The following is a 23,639-nucleotide window of genomic DNA, read 5'->3' on the forward strand; positions in this document are numbered from 1 at the left end:
CAGATGTTTGGTTACATGAATAAGTTCTTTAGTGGTGATTTCTGGTATTTTGGTGTACCCATCACCCAAGCAGTGTACTCTGTACCCAATATATAGTTCTTTATCCCTCACCCACCTCGCATCCTTTCCCCGAGTTCCCAACATCCATTGCATTATTCTTATGCCTTTGCATCCTCATAGCTTAGGTCCCACTTATAAGTGAGAGCATACGGTGTTGGTTTTCGATTCCTGAGTTACTTCACTTAGAATAACAGTCTCCAAATCCATCCAGGTTGCTGTGAATGACATTATTTCATTCCTTTTTATGGCTGAGTAGTATTCTATGGTGTGTGTGTGTGTGTGTGTGTATATATGTGTATATATATATATATTTTCTTTATCCACTCATCGATTGATGGGCATTTGGGCTTGTTCCATATTTTGCAGTTGCAAATTGTGCTGCTATAAACATGCAAATGCAAATACCTTTTTTGTATAATTACTTTTCCTCTGGGTAGATACCCAGTCATGGGATTGCTGGATCAAATGGTAGATCTACTGTCTACTTGTAGATTTTGTTTTTTGTTTTGATACGGAGTCTTGCCCTGCCACTCAGGCTGGAGTGTAATGGTGCGGTCTCAGCTCACTGCAACCTCTGCCTCCTGGGTTCAAATGATTCTCCTGCCTCGGCCTCCCAAGTAGCTGGGATTATAGGCACCCACCACCATGCCCAGCTAATTTTTGTATTTTTAGTAGAGATGGGGTTTCACATGTTGGCCAGGCTGGTCTTGAACTCCTGACCTCATGATCTGCCTGCCTTGGCTTCCCAAAGTGCTGGGACTATAGGCATGAACCACTGCGCCTGACCTACTTGTAATTTTTAAAGGAATCTCCATGTTGCGGGAAGTCAGGGACCCCGAACGGAGGGACCGACTGAAGCCGTGGCAGAAGAACATAAATTATGAAGATTTCATGGACATTTATTAGTTCCCCAAATTAATACTTTTATAATTTCTTACATCTGTCTTTACTGTAATCTCTGAACATAAATTGTGAAGATTTCATGGACACTTATCACTTCCCCAATGAATATCCTTGTGTTTTCCTATGCTTGTCTTTACTTTAATCTCTTAGACCTGTCATCTTCTTTGTAAACTGAGGAGGATGAACGTTGCCTCAGGACCCTGTGATTGTATCAACTGCACAAATTGTTTGAAGAGCATGTGTGTTTGAACAATATGAAATCTGGGCATCTTAAAAAAGAACAGGATAACAGCGATGTTCAGGGAACAAGAGAGGTAACTTTGAACTGGCCACCGGTGAGCCAGATGGAACAGAGCTATATTTCTTCTCTTTCGTAAGCAAATAGGAGAAATATCGCTGAATTCTTTTTCTCAGCAAGGAACATCCCTGAGAAAGAGAATGCGCCCTGAAGGTAGGCTTATAGATGGCCCCTTTTAAGGCATCCCATCTTTTATGGTCAAAGCCAAAGGGATGAAATAAGCCTGGTCTCCTATAGCACTCCCAGGCTTATTAGGTGGAGGAAAATTCCTGCCTAATAAATTGTGGTCAGACAGGTTATCTGCCCTCAAACCCTGTTTCCTGATAAGATGTTATCAATGACAAAGCGTGCCTGAAACTTCATTAGCAATTTTAATTTCTCCTTCTCTGGTGGTCCTGTGATCTCGCCCTGCCTCCATTTGCTTTGTGATATTTTATTACCTTGTGAAGTATGTGATCTCTGTGACCCACACCCTATTCATGCACTCCCTCCCCTTTTGAAAATCACTAATAAAAACTTGCTGGTTTTATGGCTTGGGGAACATCACGGATCCTGCTGACATGTGATGTCTCCCCCGGATACCTAGCTTTAAATTTCTCTCTCTTATGCTCTTTCCCTTTATTTCTCAACCCATCCGAAACACTTAGGAAATAGAAAAGAACCCATGTTAAACATCAGGAGTGGGTTCTCCCAATATCTCCAGGCTGTTTTCCATAGCGGTTGTACTAGTTTACATTCCCACCAGCAGCGTAAAGGTGTACCCTTTTTACTACATCCACGCCAACATCTATTATTTTTTGATTCTTTGATTATGACCATCCTTGCAGGAGTAAGGTGGTGTCGCATTGTGGTTTTGTATTGCATTTCCCTGATCATTAGTGATGTTGAGCATTTTTTTTTCATGTTTATTGGCCATTTGTATATCTTCTTTTGAAAATTGTCTATTCATGTCCTTAGCCCGCTTTCTAATGGGATTACTTGTTTTGTTCTTGCTAATTTGTTTCAGTTCCTTGTAGATTCCGGATACTAGTCTTTTGTCAGATGTATAGATTGCAAGAATCTTCTTCCATGCTGTGGGTTGTCCCTTTACTTTGCTGATTGTTTCTTTTCCTGTGCAGAAGCTTTTTAGTTTGAGTCCCATCTATTTATCTTTGTTTTTGTTGCATTTGCTTTTGGGCTCTTAGTTATGAAGTCTTTGCCTAAACCAATGTCTAGAAGGGTTTTTCTGATGTTATCTTCTAGAATCTTTATGGTTTTAGGCCTTAGATTTAAGTCTTTGATCCATCTTGAGTTGATTTTTGTATAAGGTGAAAGATGAGGATCCAGCTTCATTCTCCTACATGAGGCTTGCCAATTATCCCAGCACCATTTGTTGAATAGGGTGTCCTTTCCCCACTTTATGTTTTTCTTTGCTTTGTGAAAGATCAGTTGACTATAAGTATTTGACTTTATTTCTGGGTTCTCCATTCTGTACCAGTGGTCTATATGCCTATTTTTATACCAGTACCACACTGTTTTGGTGACGATAGCCTTATAGAATAGTTTGAAGTCAGGTGATGTGATGCCTCCAGATTTCTTCTTTTTGCTTAGTCTTGTTTTGGCTATGTGAACTCTTTTTTGGTTCCATATGAATTTTAGGGTTGTATTTTCTAGTTCTGTGAAGAATGATCGTGGTATTTTGCTGGGAATTCCATTGAATTTATAGATTACTTTTGGCAGTATGGTCATACTTACCTCAAAATAATAAAGATCATTTATAACAAACCCACGGCTAACACTATACTGAATGGGGAAAAACTGAAGGCCTTTCCTCCAAGGAATGGAACAAGACAAGGATGTCTACTTTCAACACTTTTATTAAACATAACACTGTTCATGCTTTAAATGGAATTATTTTTTTGATTTCTTTTTCAGTTCAGTGAAATGGTATATAATCGATTCTGATTTTTGCATATTGATTTTGTATCCTGCAATTTTATTGAATTTGTTAATCAGTTCTAACAGTTTTCTTGGGGGTTGACTCTAGGTTTTTCTAGGTATAAGGTTATATTATCTGTGAACAAGGATAATTTGACTTCTTCCTTTACCATTTGGATTCCCTTTATTTCTTTTTGTTACCTAATTTTTCTGGCCAGGACTTCCAGTGTTATGTTTAATAAAAGTGGTGAAAGTTGACATCCTTGTCTTTTTCCAGTCCCTGGAGGAAAGACCTTCAATTATTCCCCATTCAGTATAATGTTAGCTGTGGGTTTGTTATAGATGACCTTTATAATTTTGAAGTATGTTCCATCTATACCTATTTTGATGAGGGTTTTTATTATAAAGGATGTTGAAGTTTATCAATTGCTTTTTCAGCAGCTATTGAAATAATCATGGTTTTTGTTCTTGATTCTCTTAATATGATATATCATGTTTATTGATTTGTAGACATTGAACCATCTTTATGTTCCTGGGATGATGGCTCTTACTTGATCACGGTGATTGATTCTTTTTTTTTTTTTTTTTTTTTTTTTTGAGACAAAGTCTCAGTCAGTCATCCAGGCTGGAGTGCAGTGGTGTAGTCTTGACTCACTGCAGCTTTGGCCTCCTAGGCTCAAGCAATTCCTCCCCCTCAGCCTCCCTAGTAGCTGGAACTACAGGTATGTGCCACCATGCCTGGCTAATGTTCTTTTTGTTGCCCAGGCTTGTCTTGAACTCCTGGGTGGAAGTAATCCTCCTATCTCAGCCTCCCAAAATGTTGAGATTATAGATGTGAGCCACTGCACCTAGCCGTAAATGATCTTTAAATGTGTTTGTTGAGTTTGATTTGTATTTCGTTGCAGATTTCTACATCTATGTTCATCAGTCATACTGGCGTGTAGTTTTCTTTTTTTGCTGTGTCGCTGTCTGGTTTTGATATCAAGGTAATGCTGGCCTTGTAGAATGCATTTGGAAGCATTCCCTTCTCTTCTACTTTTGAAGAATTTGAGTAGGATTGGTATTAGATCTTCTTTAAATGTTTAGTAAAATTCAGCAGTGAAACCATCAGGTCCTGGGTTTAACTTTGTTGGGAGACTTTTTATTACACCTTGATCTTGTTACTTATTACTTGTTTGTTGATATTTTCTGTTTCTCCATGGTTCAATCTTGGTAGGTTGAGTATGTCCAGGAATTTATCTATTTCTTGTAGGTATTCCAATTTGTTGACTATTGTTGTTCATAGTAGTCTCTAGTGATTCTTTGTATTCTGAGGTCTCAGTTGTTATTTCTCCTTTTTAGCTTCTGAATTTGGGTTTTTCTCTTTTTTTCTTAGTCTAAAGGCTTATCAATGTTGTTTATCTTTTCAAAACATCGACTTTTTCTTTGTTGATTTTCTGCACACTTCTTAGTCTCAATATCATGTATTTTTGCTTTAATCTTCATTATTCTTTTCTTCTACTTATTTTGGGTTTGATTTCTTTTTCCGTTTGTAGTTCCTTGAGGTTCATCATTAAGTTATTTAAAGTCTTTCTACTTTTTTCCTTAACGTCAGCATTTATTGCTATAAATTGTCTTCTTAATGCTTTTGCCATATTCTATAAACTTTGGTATATTGTATTCCCATTTTAATTTGTTTGAAGAAATTTTTAAGTGTCATTCTTAATTTCTTTATTGACTCATTGATTGTTTAGGAACATGGTAACATCTATGTGTTTGTGTAGTTTTTGAGGTTTTCCTTTTGTTAATTGATTTGTGGTTTTATTCTATTTAAGTTACAAATTATACTTGAAATGATTTCTATGTTTTGCATTTGTTCAGATTTGTTTGATAGCCTAAGATATGGTCTATTCTGAAGAATGCTCCATATATTGATGAAAACAATGTGTATTCTGTAGCAGTTGGGTGAAATGTTCTGTAAATGCCAGACAGGCCTATTCAATTTTGTGTGTCATTTAAAGTCCCTTATTGTTACTGTATTACAGTTTATCTCTCCCTAGAGATCTATATTTTAGTTAATGTTTGCTTTATATATTTGGTAGTTCTGTTATTGAATGCACAGGTATTTATAATTGCTACATCCTCTTGCTGAATTGACCTCTTTATTATTATATAGTGACTTTCTTTGTCTTTTTTTGCAATCTTAGATTTATAGTCTATTTTATCGAAGTATAGTTACTCCTGCTCTTTTTTGGCTTCCAGTTACATGGAATATATTTTTCTACTCCATTCACTTTCAGGCTGTGTGTGTGTTTAGAGGTAAAGTGGGTGGGTTTCTTGAGAGCAGCATATCATTGAGTCTTGTTTCTTTATTCATTCAGCCACTCTATGGCTTTTAATTGAAGAATTGAGACCATTTACGTTCAGTGTTATTGTTGAAAAATAAGATCTTACTATGAGCATTTTGATGCCTGTTTTCTAATTGTTTTGAGTCCTTCTTTTCTTTCTTTCTTACTGTTTTCCTTTGTGGTTAAATACTTTTTTATGATAATATGTTCTGATTTATTGCTTTTGACTTTTAATGAATCTATTACATGTTTTTGTGATGTGGTTGCCATGAGGCTTACAAAGGACATTGTATAGTTAAAACAAGTTGTTTTAAAGAGTTGATAATTTATCTTTAATCCCAAATAAAAGAATAGAAACAAAGGAAACACACACACAAACACACACACACACACAAAATTCTACACTTTAATTTCTCCCCCACATTTTGAGTGAGTTGTCTCAATTTACATATTTTATATTACCAATCTCTTAACAGGTTGCCATAATATTTTTATTTTTGATACATTTGTCTTTGGACTTCATAATAGAGTTATGATCAAATTGCACACCACAGTTGCAACATAGAGTATTTTGGGTTTCTTAATGTGCCTAATTTTACCATGGGTTTTATACCTGGAAAAATTTTATTTTTATTTTGCGTATTAGTGTTTTATTTTATTTTATTTTATTTTTTCAGATTGAAGAAATCCCTTTAGCATTTTTTTTAAATAAGATGGGTCTGGTAGTTGTGAATTCTCTCAGCTTTATTTTTCTGGAGAAGACTTTATATCTCCTTCATATTTGGAGGATAATTTTGATGGATACAGTATTCTTGAATGGAAGTTGTTTTCTTTCAACACTTTGAAAATCTCATTCTACTGCCTTCTGGCCTGTATTGTTTTCATTAAAAAGTCTGTTGCTGGACAAATTGGAGTTTTTTAATATGTTATTTGCTTCTTTTCTCTTGCTTCTTTTAGGATTCTCTCTTTGTTCTTGACCTTTGAGAGCTTCATTATTATGTGTCTTATGTAGTCTTCCTTGGGTTGAATCTGTTTGGTGTTCTCAGAATTTCTTTTACCTGGATATTGACATCTTTCAGAAGTTTTGGAAAGTTTTCTGTTATTATTTCTTTGAATAAGCTTTCTACCCCTTTCTTTTCCTCAGCTCTCTCTTGAACATCAATAATTTTTAGATTTGGTTCTTTAAAGTAATTTTCTATATCTTGAAGGTAATTTTTATTCCTTTTCATTCTTTCTTCTTTTTTCTCCTCTGACTGTGTATTTTCAAATGGCCAATCTTAGATTTCACTGAATTTTTTTCCTCTACTTGGTCCATTCTGCTGTTGAGAGCCTCTAATGAGTTCTTCAGTTCAGCAAATGTATTTCTCAGTTCCAATATTTGTTTGAGTTTCTAAAAAATTATTTTAATCTTGTTGTTACCTTTATCTGGTAAATTTCTGAATTTCTTTTTTGTGGTACCTTGGAGATCATTGTTTCCTTAAAACTGTTATTTTGAATTCTTGTTCTGAGAACTCATGAATTAACATCTTGCTATAGTCAGTCGTGGTGTTTTTGGTTTGTCCTTTTGGGGAGGTTATGGTTCCTTGTTTGCTGTTGTTTCTTGTGGGTATATGCCTATGCCTTTGCTTTGAAGAATTACTTATTTATTCCCATTTTCTCTTTCTGGCTTTTTTAAAAAAATGGATATATATTGCAAGTATTTATCACTGGTTTGCTGCTTTTTTGGGGGCCTCTCGGTGGCTTCTTAAGCCCTGGTTGAGCTCAGCTCTAGTAAATGATGAGAGTGCTGCTTGTCTGGAATTGGAGAGGTCTCAAACGGTTTATCCCAGCAGTGTGGGAAGGCTGGCCAGGGATTTGGGCCAAAGGATTTGGGAATGAATGTTCCTTCTACATCGTGGTCCTGCTGAATAGCCACTCTGATATGGCATCTCCTTTGGTCAAGTTACAGAGTTTCCAGGGCTGGGGATGGTAGTTTTACTTTTCTTCTCTGTCTCTGTCTGTCATTGGTAATATTTCTCACTTTAGGCAGTCACAATGCGTCCTGAGAGTTAAAGCAAGTCAAGTCTCCTGTCAAGGAGCCCAGCGTTGTGGGAAAGCTGGTTGACCCCCTCATTCTTACTTTTTGCAGTGTAGAAATTTGGAGTTGGGGGAAGATTTTCTTCTGCATGTTTGTGGCAGGACAGAATGTGGGGAGGGGCATCATGGATGTGGAAATTCAATTTTCCTACCATCTGCCCAGAGTTTTTTCACTTCTTTGAGGACCCAGAGAAGTGGGAAAACTCCAGGCAGATGGTAGGAAAATATGTCCCATCTTTATATTTATGTTCTGGGTTGTTGCTGGTGAAAATCTCAGTGCTTTGTATTTAACTTACGAGAAGAGTGCCACTATAGTGAATTTGGTATCCACTGGGAGTTGTGGTTTAAAACAAGAAATAACCACCTACTGCCTTAATAAGTACTTATTATTAAGCTAATCTAATTTTTAAAAATGTTTAAAGAAGTTTGCCCTGAGCCAAATATAAGCGACCAAGGCAATTGGGTTACAGTTTGGTTTTATACATTTTAGGGAGACATAAGACATCAGTCAATACATGGGAAGTATACATTGGTTTGGTTAGCAAAGGTGGGGGACAACTTGAAGGAGGGATGTGTGTGGGGGGCGCTTACAGGTCATAGATGGATTCAAGGTTTTCTGACTGGCAATTGATTGAAAGAGTCAAGTTATTATTATCTAAAGATCTGGAATCAATGGAAAGGAGTGTCTAGGTAAAGAGAAGGGGCTTGGAGACCAAGTTCTTATTATATGAAGTCTCATAGGTGGCTACCCTTAGAAACAATAGATGGCAAATGTTTCCTGTTTAGACCTTTAAGAGGTGCTGGACTCTCAGCTAATCTCTTCAAGGTTGGGAGGAAAGGGGAAAGATCTAATTACGTTAATTAAATTAATAGAAGTTATTTACAGATGCAAATCTCCCCAGTAAAAGATGGCTTTGCAGGACTGTTTCAAAATATGGCAAAGAAACATATTTTGGGGTCAAATATTTGGATTTCTTTCTTTATCTGTCATGTGATGTGATGCCAGAGTCAGGTTGGAGAGTAAGCAATGTTATATAGGGTTAAATAAAATGCGTCTATTTAGATTTTATGGTTTATAGGGCATGTCTTCCCAGGCCCCTTAAATAGGAATTTCAGCAAGAGAGAGAAAAGGTCAGAGTTTGGTCCTCACTGGGATAACCAGGTTGCTAGTTTACTCTAGAAGTAACCCCTCCCTCAGTTTGTTTCTTGCTACATATGTATCTAACTACCTGTTTGCTTGAGAATTCCAAAGGCTAATCTTGAAACAACCCAGGCAGGAAGCAGAGAGGGTGGTTGCAATTTTCTCCCTTCCAGGAAGAAATTGGAGCAGTTAGTCTATAACCAGACCCATGCAGAGATGACACCATCCAGGCTTGTGGATGGTCTGTTACTCCAGCTAGCCATCAGAAAGCAACAAGCAGACCTACACCCTATGCCTCTCCTGTGCATCATTTCCATACCACCTTTCCCCTTAAACATCCTCTAGGCGGCTTGAGATTTTGAGATGGCTTTTTGAGACTTAAGTCTTGCCATCTCACAAGCTGCTAGCATTTGAATATATCTATTTCCTCCCAGCAAACCTCACGTTTTGGTTAACTTTTATATTAGGTTTAGGGGTACATGGGCAGGTTTGTTATATAGGTAAACTTCGCATGTCATGGGTGTTTGGTGTACAGATAATTTTATCACCTGGGTAATAAGCATAGTACCCGATAGGTGTTTTTTCTGATCCCATTCCTCCTACCACTCTGCACTCTCAAGTAGGCCCCAATGTCTGTTGTTACTCTCCTAGAATCCATGTGGTCTTGTTGTTTAGCTCACCCTTATAAGTAAGATAATGGGGGTATTTGGCACTAGCCATTTGGATAATGGCTTCCAGCTCCATCCATGTTGCTGCAGAGGATATTATCTAATTATTTTTTATAGCTATGTAATATTCCATGGTGTATACGTATCACATTTTCTTTATCCAGCCCACCGTTGATGGGCATTTAGGTTGACTCCATGTATTTGCTATTGTGAATAGTGCTGCAATAACCATATATGTGCATGTGTCTTCATGGTAAAATGATTTATATTCCTTTGGGTATATACCCAACAATGAGATTGCTGGGTCAAATGGTAATTCTTTTTTAAGTTCTTTGAGGAATCACCACACTGCTTTCCACAACTAATTTACACTAATTTACACTCCCACCAGCAGTGTGTAAATTTTCGCTTTTCTCCTCAACCTCACCGGCATCTGTTACTTTTTGACTTTTTAATAGTTGCCATTGTGACTGGTATGATATGATATTTTATTATGGTTTTGGTTTGCACTTCTCTAATGATTACTGATGTTGTGCATTTTTTGTATGTTTGTTGGCTACATGTATGTCTTCTTTTGAAAGTTGTCCATTCATGTCCTTTGTCCCCTTTTTAATGGAGTCATTTTTTCCTTGTAAATTTAAGTTCCTTATAGAATGTGGATATAACACCTTTGTCAGATGCATAGTTTACTAATATTTTCTCCCAGTCTCTAGGTTGCCTGTTTACTCTGTTGATAGTTTCTTTTGTTATGCAGAAGCTCTTTAGTTTAGATCTCATTTGTTTTTGTCTTTTTTGAAATGGCTTTTGGCATCTTTATCATAAAATCTTTGCCAAGTGCTATGTCCAGAATGGTATTTCCTAGGTTATCTTCCAGAGTTTTTATAGTTTTGGGTTTTCATTTAAGTCTTTAATTCATTTTGAGTTGATTTTTGAATGTGGTGTAAGGTAGGGGTACAATTTCAATCTTCTGCATATGGCTGGCCAGTTATTCCACCCTCAGTTTTTGAATGGGGAGTCCTTTCTTCATTGCTTGTTTTTGTCAGGTATGTTGAAGATCAGATAGTTTTAGGTGTGCAGCCTTATTTCTGGCTTCTCTATTCTGTTCCATTGGCCTAGGTGTCTGTTTTTGCACCAGTACCATGCTGTTTTGGTTACTGTAGCCCTGTAGTATAGTTTTAAGTTGGGTAGTGTGACGCCTCTAGCTTTATTCTTTTTGCTTAGGATTGCCTTGGCTATTCTGATTCTTTTTTGGTTCCTTATGCATTTTAGAATAGTTTTTTCTATTTCTGTGAAGAATGACATTGGTAGTTTGATAGGAATAGCTTTGAATCTTTAAATCGCTTTGGGAAGTATGACCATTTTAACAATATTGATTCTCACTATCCATGAGCATGGAATGTTTTCCCATTTGTTTGTGTCATCTGATTTCTTTGAGCAGTGTTTTAAAGTTCTCATTGTGGAGATCCTTCACTTCCATAGTTAGCTATATGCCTAGATATTTTATTCTTTTTGTGGCAGTTGAGAATGCAATTGCATTCCTGATTTGGCTCTTGGCTTGGATATTGATGTATAGGAGTGCTACTAATTTTGCATATTGATTTTGTACCCTGAAACTTTGCTGACGTTGTTCATCAGCTGAAGGAGATTTTGGGCCAAGGCTATGGAGTTTTCTAGATATAGAATCATGCTGGCAAACAGGGGTAGTTTCACTTCCTCTCTTCCTATCTGGATGCCCTTTATTGCTTTCCCTTGCCTGATTGCTCTTGCCAGGACTTCCAATATTGTGTTGGATACAAATGGTGAGAGAGGGCATCATTGTCTTGTGCTGATTTTCAAGGGAAATGCTTTCAGCTTTTACCCATTCAATATGATGTTGGCTGTGGTTTTGTCATAGATAGCTTTTATTATTTTGATGTATGTTCCTTCAATGCCTAGTTTATTGAAGGTTTTTTACATGAAGAGATGTTGAATTTTATTGAAAGTCTTTTCTGCCTCTATCGAGATAATAATGTGGTTTTGGTTTTTAGTTCTGTTTATTTGGTGAATCAGATTTATTGATTTGCATATTGAATCAACTTTGCATCCCAGGGATAAAGCCTATTTGATCATGGTGGATTAGGTTTTTGATGTGCCTCTGGAAGCAGTTTCCTAGTATTTTGTTGAGGAGATTTTTGTATCTATGTTCATCAAGATATTGGCCTGAAGTTTTCTTTATTTGGTGTGTCTCTGCCAAGTTTTGGCATCAGGATGATGCTGGCCTCATAGAATGAGTTGGGGAGGAGTCCTCCTCCTCAGTTTTTTTGAATCATTTTAGTAGGAATGGCACCAGCGCTGCTTTATATATCTGGTAGAATTTGGCTGTGAATCTGTCTGGTCCTGGGCTTATTTTGGTTGGTAAGCTTTTTGTTACTAATTCAATTTTGGAAATCATTATTGGTCTGCTCAGGGATTCAGTTTCTTCCTGGATCATTTTTGTGGTTGTATGTGTCCAGGAATTTATCCATTTCTAGTTTGATGTACTCATTTCTAGTATAGATTTTCTGGTTTGTGTGCATAGAGGTGATCATAGTAGTTTCTGATGGTTATTTGTATTTCTGTGGTGTCAGTGGTAACATCTGCTTTGTCATCTCTAATTGTGTTTATCAGGATCTGCTCTCTGTTTTTCTTTATTTATCTAGCTAGTGGTCTATCTTATTAATTTTTTATAAAACCAATTTCTGGATTTGTTGATCTTTCATTTTTTTTTATATCTCAGTTTCTTCAGTTCAGTTCTGATTTGGGTACTTCTTACTTTTTACTGGTTTTGGGGTTGGCTTACTCTTCTCTTCTTCTAGTTGTGAGGTTAGGTTGTTAATTTTAGACCTTTCTAACTTTTTCATGTTGGGCATTTAGTGTTATAAACTTCCCTCTTAACATTGCCTTAGTTGTGTCCTAGAGTTTCTGGTATGTTGTATCTTTGTTCTCATTAGTTTCAAAGAACTTCCTAATTTCTGCCTTAATTTCATTGTTTACCCAAATGTCTTCAGGAAGGGGTTGTTTAAATTCCATGTAATTGTATGGTTTTGAGTGATTTTCTTAGTCTTGATTTCTATTTTTATTTTGCTGTAGTCTGAGAGTATGGTTGGTATGATTTTGATTTTTTTTTTAAATTTGCTAAGGATTATTTTATGGCCAGTTAGATTTTTTGGAGTACGTGCTATGTCGTGATGAGAAGAATGTATATTCTGTTGTTTTTGGGTGGAGCGTTGTGTAGTGTCTATTTGTCCACTGGTCAAATGTTGAGTTTAGGTGCTGAATATCTTTGTTTATTTTCTGCCTCAATGGTCTGTCTAATACTGTCAGTGGGGTCTTCTGTCTAATAGCAGTGTCCCACTATTATTGTGTGTGGGTCTAAGTCTCTTTGTAGGTCTCTAAGAACTTGCTTACCCTGGGTATCAATTTGCGTGGTCCTATGTTGGGTGTGTATATGTTTAGAATAGTTAAATCTTCTTGTAGAATTGAACCCTTTACCAATATGTACTGCCCATCTTTACCTTGTTTGATCTTTATTCACTTAAAGTTCATTTTGCCTGAAATTAGGTTTGCAACTCCTGCTTTTTCCTGTTTTCCATGTGCATGGTAAATTTTTTTCTTTTTATTTTGAGCCTATGCGGATTGCCTGTGAGATGGATTTCTTGAAGATAGCATACCATTGGGTCTTGCTTCTTTTTCCAGCTTGCCACTCTGTACCTTTAAATTTGGGCATTTAGCCCATTTACATTCTGTGTTAATATCGATGTGTATGAGTTTGATCTCGCTATCATGTTGTTAGCATTTGATTGCCTGAAAAGGATCTTATTTCTTTTCCACGTATGGCATTCAGTTTGGCTGGATATGAAATTCTTGGCTGGAAATTTTTTTCTTTAGGAATGCTGAATATAGGCCTCCCCCCTGCCCCGCCCCCGATCTCTTCTAGCTTGTAGGATTTCTGCTGAAAGGTCCACTTTTAGCCTGATGGGTGGGGTTCTTTTTGTAGGTGACCTGCACATTCTCTCTAGTTACCTTTATCATTTTTTCTTACATGTTGACTTTTGAAAATCTGATGATTATGTGTCTTGGGGATTATCTTCTTGTGTAATACCTTTCAGGGGCTCTGTGTATTTCTTGGATTTGAATGTTATCCTCTCTAGCGAGGTTGGGTAAGTTTTCATCAGTGATACAGTGAAATATGTTTTCCAGGTTGCTTGCTTTTCCCCCGCCTCTTTCAGGAATACCAATAAGTCATAGATTTGACCTCTACCTAACCCCAGATTTCTCAGTTTTTTTTCATTTTTTATCTTTTTTTTTGTCTGATTGATTTATTTTAGAGAGCCACAGGCGTGGATAGAGTTGCTCGCCCTGCTTTCTGTGTGTTTCCAGGGCAGCAGGAGGCAAATTCAGGCAGAAGTAGGACCACTGAGTTAGAAGCTCTAGCAGGCATGGCTTGCCTGGCTACCAGAAGTGGGGGTGGGTGGGGATGCCTGGTCTATAGTCTAGATGCTTCCTGGGACAACAGGAAGGTACACCCTATCGCTGAGTTTACACAGAAGCATGGCCACTGGGCTGGAAGCTCTAGAAGGTGTTGCCAATATGAGTTTCCATGGGAGGGGTGGGTGGAGTCACCTGCTCAGCTCTCTGGGTATTTCCTGGGAAAGCAGGAGGCTGCACCCTCCAGCTGAGTTCACACAAAAGCAGCACTGCTGGGCTGGAAGCTCTAGGAAGCCTCACCTGCCTGGCTACCAGTGGTGGGGGTGGGTGGAGTGGCCAGCCGAGTTCGGCCCAAAATGGGCCTGCTAGTTCGGGAGCTGGCCTTGAGCCCCATCTGGCAGGAAGACATGGATAAATCGTACAGCTCCCAGGTACTGCAACTGTGGTTTTTACTGAGGCAGTGACATTGGTACTGGTCTGCCCTTGGGCCCAAGGCTTGTAGAGGTCTCCGTGGACACAAGAGTTGTCCCCACAAAATGTCCCAGTGGCTCCTACGTCAGTCTAGAAATGTGGTAGAGTTGGTGGGGGCCCAGGGGGTTTCTCCCATTCCCAGTCTTGCACAGGTCCCTGTGGAGAGCTGAATCCCGCTAGGGGCTCTCACCCTTTCCCATGTTGGAAAATGGTTCACTTACTCAACCTTTCCCATACTGAAAGGTTCTCCTGGCTCTGCACTGAGCCCAGACATGCTGGTGTCCCACCTCACTCATGTCTGCTCTTTGTGTTACCCTGCTGCCTTGATGGATCATAACGTGGTTTCTCAGATGATCGGCCTGCAGGGTCAATGTTTACTAGCCCCTTTTGTTTCTGATCTGTGAGAATGGTGCATATGAGATGATTCTAGTCTGCCATCTTGTCCAAATATCTTAAAATTTTAAATAATTTTTAACTGTTAATTTTTTTCCCTTGCTTTCTTGTATAAAATGATCTTGTACTGGTACGCAGGCACCTGGCAGTTATTGGTCTCACCATGGAGTGGAAAGTGCTTGCGCTCCAGGCCCGAAAGAAAAGGACCATACCCAAGAAGGACAAAGCCCAAAGGAAATCTGAAACTCAGCACCGAGGCTCTGCTCTCCACTCCAAGAGTGATCTACCAGAGCAGGAAGAGGAGATTCTGGGATCTGATGATGATGAGCAAGAAGATCCTAATGATTATTGTAAAGGAAGTTATCATCTTGTGAAAATTGGAGATCTATTCAACGGGAGATACCACGTGATCCAAAAGTTAGGCTGGGGACACTTTTCAACGGTATGGTTATCATGGGATATTCACGGGAAGAAATTTGTGGCAATGAAAGTAGTTAAAAGTGCTGAACATTACACTGAAACAGCACTAGATGAAATCCGGTTGCTGAAGTCAGCTTGCAATCCAGATCCTAATGATCCAAATAGAGAAATGGTTGTACAACTACTAGATGACTTTAAAATATCAGGAGTTAATGGAACACATATCTGCATGGTATTTGAAGTTTTGGGGCATCATCTGCTCAAGTGGATCACCAAGTCCAATTGTCAGGGGCTTCCACTGCCTTGTGTCAAAAAAATTATTCAGCAAGTTGTTACAGAGTCTTGATTATTTACATACCAAGTGCCGTATCATCCACACTGACATTAAACCAGAGAACATCTTATTGTCAGTGCATAAGCAGTACTTTCGGAGGCTGGCTGCAGAAGCAACAGAATGGCAGCAGTCTGGAGCTCCTCCACCTTCTGGATCTGCAGTCAGTACTGATCCCCAACCTAAACCAGCTGACAAAATGTCAAAGAAGAAGAAGAAGAAATTGAAGAAGAGGCAGAAGCGCCAGGCAGAATTACTAGAGAAGCGAATGCAGGAAATTGAGGAAATGGAGAGAGTCGGACCTTGGGCAAAAAAGACCAAACAAGCAAGAAGAATCAGAGAGTCCTGTTGAAAGACCCTTGAAAGAGAACCCACCTAATAAAATGACCCAAGAAAAACTTGAAGAGTCAAGTACATTGGCCAGGATCAAACACTTATGGAACGTGATACAGAGGGTGGTGCAGCAGAAATTAATTGCAATGGAGTGATTGAAGTCATTAATTATACTCAGAACAGTAATAATGAAACACTGAGGCATAAAGAGGATCTACATAATGCTAATGACCGTGATGTCCAAAATTTGAATCAGGAATCTAGTTTCCTAAGCTCCCAAAATGGAGACAGTAGCACATCTCAAGAAACAGACTCCTATAACATCTGAGGTGTCAGACTCCATGGTGTGCCAGTCTTCCTCAACTATAGATTAGTCATTCAGTGAACAGTACATTAGCCAACTTCAAGAAAGCATTCGGTCAGAGATACCCTGTGAAGATGAACAAGAGCAAGAACATAATGGACCACTGGACAACAAAGGAAAATCCACGGCTGGAAATTTTCTTGTTAATTCCCTTGAGCCAAAAAATGCAGAAAAGTTCAAGGTGAAGATTGCTGATCTTGGAAATGCTTGTTGGGTGCACAAACATTTCACTGAAGATATTCAAACGAGGCAATATCATTCCTTGGAAGTTCTAATAGGATCTGGCTGTAATACCCCTGCTGACATTTGGAGCATGACATGCATGGCCTTTGAACTGGCCACAGATGCCTATTTATTTGAACCTCATTCAGGGGAAGAGTACACTCAAGATGAAGATCACATTGCATTGATCATAGAACTTCTAGTGAAGGTGCCTTGCAAGCTCATTGTGGCAGGAAAATATTCCAAGGCATTTTTCACCAAAAAAGGTGACCTGAAACGTATCACGAAGCTGAAACCTTGGGGCCTTTTTGAGGTTCTAGTGGAGAAGTATGAGTGGTCTCAGGAAGAGGCAGCTGGCTTCACAGATTTCTTACTGCCCATGTTGGAGTTGATCCCTGAGAAGAGAGCCACTGCCACCGAGTGTCTCCGCCACCCTTGGCTTAACTCCTAAGCCCCTGGCCAGCACCACAGCAGAGATCACATACTGACCCTCAGCCCTTCCCCTCCAAGCATTTTCCTCTTCCCTTTTTAGGGTGAAACTCTTTCTTCAAGAGTTTCTAGATTTTTTTTTTTTTTTTGTAATCCAACATGTTCATTTGGGTTTGCTTACTTGACACTGTGGAGATCCCCACAGCCATTGGGCATCCTAGGTGAATTTGGCCTTGGTTGGGCTCTACCAAAGACTAATGGACTAAAATGTGAAACTGCCTCTTGCCCTGTACCTTTCCTTCCCATTAGGACATCCTTTAAATTATAAGCATCCTTTTTGAAAGAGCTATGAAGGTGTATGAACCCATCCTTTTATTCATTAAGAGTCAAATTTTCTAGTGTATATTCTATTGCCTGCATGAGGATGAGGAGGGGAAAGGGTGTTAATTCTGTGTACACCAGCAGAGACATTAAACTTGCTGTGTCCAGGCTGCATCATCTTCCTGGACTGTTTCTGTTGTTCTGTATGCTCACATTTTTTCCTGCAACTTTTAAGCTACTATCTTTTGTAGTTAACTGTATGAACACCAAATTTGGGTACCATTTTATCACTGTTCAAAGCACTGTCAAATTCCTTTCATCCTTTAATAGTTAAGATCTTTGAATCTTTAGTCTGATTTTTAATGTAAGCAAAAACAGAACCATTGAATAGTAATTTCTTGAGAACCTCAGGTGTTCTATAGACAGTCCTTTCCTATATGTCTTCTATTACCCTAAGACCAGAGTTATTTTGGTTGGCTGTTTTGTTTTATATTTTGTTTTTGTATCCGTGGCTGGCACTTTACTCATTGCACTTGAGTTTATTGCCCCATAACTAAAGGATCAGGATGATGGTAGAACAGAGATCTGGGTTTCAGAGCTTTCCCATTTAAGAAAAATAGATCTTGAGATTCTGATTCTTTTCCAGACAGTCCCTGCTTTCATGTACAACTTTTTCTTTACCTTGCCCAAAATTCTGGCCTTGAAGCAGTTTTCCTCTATGGCTTTCCCTTTCTCATTTTCTCAGAGGCTCGAGTCTTTAACCCCAATTGAAAGAACCAAGGGGAGGGGTGGGATGGCACTTTTTTTTTGTTGGTCTTGTTTTTTTTTGTTTTTTTGGTTGGTTGGTTGTTTCTTAAGATTAGCCATTCTCTGCTGCTATTTCCCTACATAATGTCAGTTTTTAGCCATAATTTTGACATGATTGAGATGTACTTGAGGCTTTTTTTGTTTTAATTGAGGAAAGACTTGGCAATTTTTTTTAGGATGAGCCTCTCCTAGACTTGACCTAGATATTACATATTCCTCCAGTAATATTGAAGAGCAAAAGGGGCAAGATTGGGGTCACAGCTGCTTCTTCAGCATGGACCAAGTGGGCCTTGGGGATTACACATTCTTGAAGTGGCTATAGGACTCAAATTTACAGAAAGCCACAGAGGTGAGACTTGAGGCTCTACTGCTAGCAAGCCACCAGTGAGGCTGTTGGGTAACCACCTTTCTATACAGGGTATTGGAATCTACTTTGTCATTTATCCACCAACAGTGACAAAGAAAGAGTGGTGTCATTATGCAATCCATTTAATTCATAAACATATTACTCTGAGTAACTGACTGGCCATCCATGGGATCCTTCATTGGGTACTCCTGAAATCAGACATGTTCCTGTAGAAAGAATTCTAAGTTAGGCTTCCTATGCACCTATCAAGAATCAAGAGAATAGATTGTATCAAACGATGGCAGGGAAATATTTTAGCAATTCTAATCCACTTTGGGTTTTCAGCTGTTTTTACATCTAAAGCAATAGACTAGAACTGAATTCTCTTCTACATTGTAAAATCACAGTTGTGGAATTACAGAAATTCTGGTGATATTAAGATGAAATAACAAAACACACAAAAGGCCCTATTTTAACAGTTGACACGACAGTAAATTTTGAGAGAGAGAGAAACTGTAACTTCATTTTAGAAATGCTTCTCCACCAAATAAGGGGTTTTCCCCCTATTGTTTAAGGAACCAGATGGATTGAAAGATGTGGAAATAGGCAGCTGTAGAACTTGATCTTCCAAGTACCCCATGTACCTTGATTGAGCTTAATTATAATACTGTCAAATTGCCATGATCTCACTAAAGGATTTCTATTTGCTGTCAGTTAAAAATAAAGCCCTGAATACATTTTTATTCTTTCTACTGAAAAGAAAAAGATCTTGTACTACACAGCAGCTCAAGAATACTTTAAAACGTGATTAGTTCTGCTATAATATTTGTTTGAAATGCAAACTTGTTCTAACTTAATTGAACAATTTGAGCATAGTTTGAATTTCACATGTGCTTAATTAAGCCGTTTCATCTGCAAAAACAATGAGTGAAAGCAGAAGGGCTGGGTGCGGTGTCTCACGCCTGTAATCCCAGCACTTTGGGAGGCCGAGGCGGGTGGATCACCTGAGGTCAGGAGTTCAAGACCAGCCTGATCAATATGGTGAAATCCCGTCTCTACTAAAAATACAAAATTAGCTGGGTGTGGTGGCAAGCCCCTGTAATCCGAGCTGCTCAGGAGGCCGAGACAGGAGAATTGCGTGAACCCAGGAGGTGGAGGTTGCAGTGAGCTGAGATTGTGCCACTGCACTCCAGCATGGACAACAGAGTGAGACTCCCATCTCAAAAAAAAAAAAAAAAAAAAAAAAAAAAAGCAGAAAGCAACTTTCTCCATCTACCTTGGTTCACCTGTGTATAGTATGCCACACCAGCCCATATCTGGTGGTATGACATTTTAATTTCAGGTAATTTCCTTCCACTGTGCAATAACTCACAAGTTGCAACCTATTCAATGCTCACTTTCACAAACAAGTTTCAGGTCTTTCTCAAAATAAAAGTCTGTATTTCTCATGGTATTTATGTAGGCTTAATCATTTAACTGTGTACTATAGTACTGTTTTTCTTAGGTTTTATTTTTAAAAATATATTACCTACAAGGTTTTTGCAAGATGTGCACCTAACCCATTTCCCCCATACATCCTACAGGTTTTATTGCGTGTTTTTGCATAGTGAGGCGATTTTCTGGAAGGCATATGCCACATTATAACATAATTGATTGTAATTGTCAGAAAAATTTAAATGTTTTAATATGTATTAGCTTATATACAACTTACACCACATAAAGCACTATTACAAACAGACCAGATGTGTCATTTTGTTTTGCTTCTATGCAGATAATTTTTCTTGAAATGTTGTATAGTGACTCTTAGAGTAAAATGTACATTAGCAATATATATTATCATATTTTTCTATAACTTATTGTGTTTTCAACCCTTTATTTCTGGCTTATATAAAATTATACAGAAAATTAAGTCTACAAATAATCGAACAAAGAAAGCTGCGAAAACAGTGAAGAAAAAAGACAAAGGAAAATCTGAGGATTCAGAAAAGTAAGACATAAAGATACATGTTAATCTTTTTTTCTTATTAATTTATATTTTCTTTTTATAAAAACAATTTAAAGTCAAATAAACTTATGAATAAGCTTTTGAAAACATAAAATTGACAAACACATGTTTTTATTAGCATATCAGTATATGATTATGGGTTAAAGCTAAAAAGGGAAGAACAAAGAACCAAAAATGGACTGGAAGAGGAGATTGAACCACAATACATTCAGAAATAGGTGAACAGAATTAAATCTTTAATTTTAGGAAAAAAGGATTTACATTGTTTCTTTGATGGTCTAGCTCATGCTTTGTAATTTGTTAACTCCACAGTCTTGGCTGTTCTTTTCTACTGTACTTATTAATTGTATTATTCTTATAAAAAGTTATTTATTTTTTGTGTATGTGTATTATTATAAAGTAACATTTTTAAGTAAATATTTTCTTTAGTATTATAAAATAATTATTGCATTTGAATTTGCCTGGTTAAACCCTGATATTAAAATATTTTTTAAAAGGAAACTATGAAGTCAAACTTTATTATAGAGTTCCACAAATCCTGAAAATAAATTCATGGGACAAATGGCTTTGACCTTTAACAAAAAATCACCCAAGAAGAAAAAATGACCAATATGCTTTGAATATCTGTCTTTTCACATCTTAATCATAGCAGTGAGAAGTTAGCTTGGGAAATGTTATTCAGTTGTTTGTAATTTAGCCTGTATGAATTTTATGTCTCTTAGAAATACGAATTTTTAAAAAAAACTTCATTATTTTAAAATGGTTTAAAAAGTTCTCCTCAAGAAAGCAAAGCAGTGATACATTTAAAAATATCATGATGCATTTTAAAACATTTTATGTTACAGGAAGATGTCTTCAGAAAAAGAGTTTAAAATAAAAGATTTGGATCAAGTACAGGTAACACACCCACTGTCTGTATGCATCAATATTTGATTAATACTTGCTCTGATAGTCATATGTAGAGAAACATTATTATGTATGGGATTATAGGTATATATATCTGTGTGTATGTGTGTGTGTCTCTGTGTGTGTGTGTGTGAACTAAAATTCTTCCTGAGATAATGTCTTTCTTGTTGATGGACTCTTCTCATCAAGGTTCAGAAAATGAAATGGCAAACCCGGGCATATTTATGTCAATATTATGAAAATTACCATGGTTTAAACAACTACAGAGGAAAGAACATCATATTGGGAGTCGGAACAGCAACTTACTGGTTATATGACTTTGGAGAATTTCCTTTAACCTATTTGAATTTCAAATTTTTCAAAACTTTTGTAACCCAAATGTATAAAACAATAGGTACTCTATTTGTCTGAAAAAGGTATAAACATTTTACTCTACAAGCCAGAAGAGAGTGGGGGCCAATATTCAACATTCTTAAAGAAAAGGATTTTCAACCCAGAGTTTCATATCCAGCCAAATTAAGTTTCATAAGTGAAGGGGAAATAAAATCCTTTACAGACAAGCAAATGCTGAGAGATTTTGTCACCACCAGACCTGCCCTACAAGAGCTCCTGAAGGAAGCACTAAACGTGGAAAGGAACAACCAGTACCAGCCATTGCAAAAATATGCCAAAATGTAAAGACCATCGATGCTAGGAAGAAACTGCATCAACTAACGAGCAAAATAACCAGCTAACATCATAATGACAGGATCAAGTCCACACATAGCAATATTAACCTTAAATGTAAATGGGCTAAATGGTCCAATTAAAAGATACAGACTGTCAAATTGGATAAAGAGTAAAGACCCATCAGTTTGCTGTATTCAGGAGACCCATCTCACGTGCACATAGGCTCAAAATAAAGGGATGGAGGAAGAGCTACCAAGCAAATGGAAAACAAAAAAAAGGCAGGGATTGCAATCATAGTCTCTGATAAAACAGACTTTAAACCAACAAAGATCAAAAGAGACAAAGAAGGCCATTACATAATGGTAAAGGGATCAATTCAACAAGAGGAGCTAACTATCCTAAATATATATGCACCCAATTCAGGAGCACCCAGATTCATAAAGCAAGTCCTGAGAGACCTACAAAGAGACTTAGACTCCCACACAATAATAATTGGAGACTTTAACACCCCACTGTCAACATTAGATAGATCAACGAGACAATGTTAAAAGGATATCCAGGAATTGAACTCAACTCTGCACCAAGTGAACATAATAGACATCTACAGAACTCTCCACCCCAAATCAACAGAATATACATTCTTCTCAGCACCACATTGCACTTATTCCAAAATTGACCACATAGTAGGAAGTAAAACACTCCTCAGCAAATGTAAAGGACAGAAATTATAACAAACTGTCTCTCAGACCACACTGCAATCAAAATAGAACTCATGACTAAGAAACTCAATCAAAACCGCTCAACTACATGGAAACTGAACAACCAGCTCCTGAATGACTACTGGGTACATGACGAAATGAAGGCAGAAATAAAGATGTTCTTTGAAACCAATGAGAACAAAGATACAACATACCAGAATCTCTGGGACACATTTAAAGCAGTGTGTAGAGGGAAATTTATAGCACTAAATGCCCACAAGAGAAAGCAGGAAAGATCTAAAACTGACACCCTAACATCACAATTAAAAGAACTAGAGAAGCAAGAGCAAACACATTCAAAAGCCAGCAGAAGGCAAGAAATAACTAAGATCAGAGCAGAACTGAAGGAGACAGAGACACAGAAAACCCTTTGAAAAATCAATGAATCCAGGAGCTGGTTTTTTGAAAGGATCAACAGAATTGATAGACCACTAGCAAGACTAATAAAGAAGAAAAGAGAGAAGAATCAAATAGATGCAATAAAGAATGATAAAGGGGATATCACCACTGACCCCACAGAAATATAAACTACCATCAGAGAATATTATAAACACCTCTGTGCAAGTAAACTAGAAAACCTAGAAGAAATGAATAAATTCCTGGACACTAACAGACACTTGTGAAAAGAAGACATTTATGCAGTCAACAGACACATGAAAAATTGCTCATCATCACTGGTCATCAGAGAAATACAAATCAAAACTACAATGAGATACCATCTCACACCAGTTAGAATGATGATCATTAAAAAGTCAGGAAACAACAGGTGCTGGAGAGGATGTGGAGACATAGGAACACTTTTACACTGTTGGTGGGACAGTAAACTAGTTCAACCATTGTGGAAGACAGTGTGGCAGTTCCTCAGGGATCTAGAACTAGAAATACCATTTGACCCAGCCATCCCATTACTGGGTATATACCCAAAGGATTATAAATCATACTGCTATAAAGACACATGCACCCATATGTGTATTGTGGCACTATTCACAATAGCAAAGACTTGGAACCAACCCAAATGTCCATCAATG

At 37.7% G+C, this 23,639-nt stretch overlaps 1 protein-coding gene and 1 pseudogene across 23 annotated transcripts in view; both read left to right on the forward strand.

Annotated features, from left to right (window-relative positions):
• Window positions 1-23,639, forward strand: part of CCDC7 (coiled-coil domain containing 7) — a 440,951-nt gene that overhangs the window by 80,385 nt on the left and 336,927 nt on the right. For 19 of the 22 annotated variants that reach the window (XM_050804671.1, XM_050804673.1, XM_050804674.1 and 16 more), the window contains 2 exons: window positions 20,175-20,260; window positions 21,124-21,175. The exons of 2 other annotated variants lie outside the window; for them this stretch is intronic. In XM_050804671.1, the coding sequence (XP_050660628.1) occupies window positions 20,175-20,260; window positions 21,124-21,175 (138 nt within the window). Of the gene's footprint in view, window positions 1-20,174; window positions 20,261-20,396; window positions 20,497-21,123; window positions 21,176-23,639 lie in introns of those variants that run through there. One more of the 22 variants, XM_050804694.1, reaches the window with a different exon arrangement.
• LOC126962946 (SRSF protein kinase 1-like) lies at window positions 14,145-20,261 on the forward strand (annotated as a pseudogene). Its single transcript, XR_007728873.1, has one exon. The product of XR_007728873.1 is annotated as an SRSF protein kinase 1-like (transcript).

Source organism: Macaca thibetana, chromosome 9 (genome assembly GCF_024542745.1).
Source record: "Macaca thibetana thibetana isolate TM-01 chromosome 9, ASM2454274v1, whole genome shotgun sequence".
NCBI lineage: Eukaryota > Metazoa > Chordata > Mammalia > Primates > Cercopithecidae > Macaca > Macaca thibetana.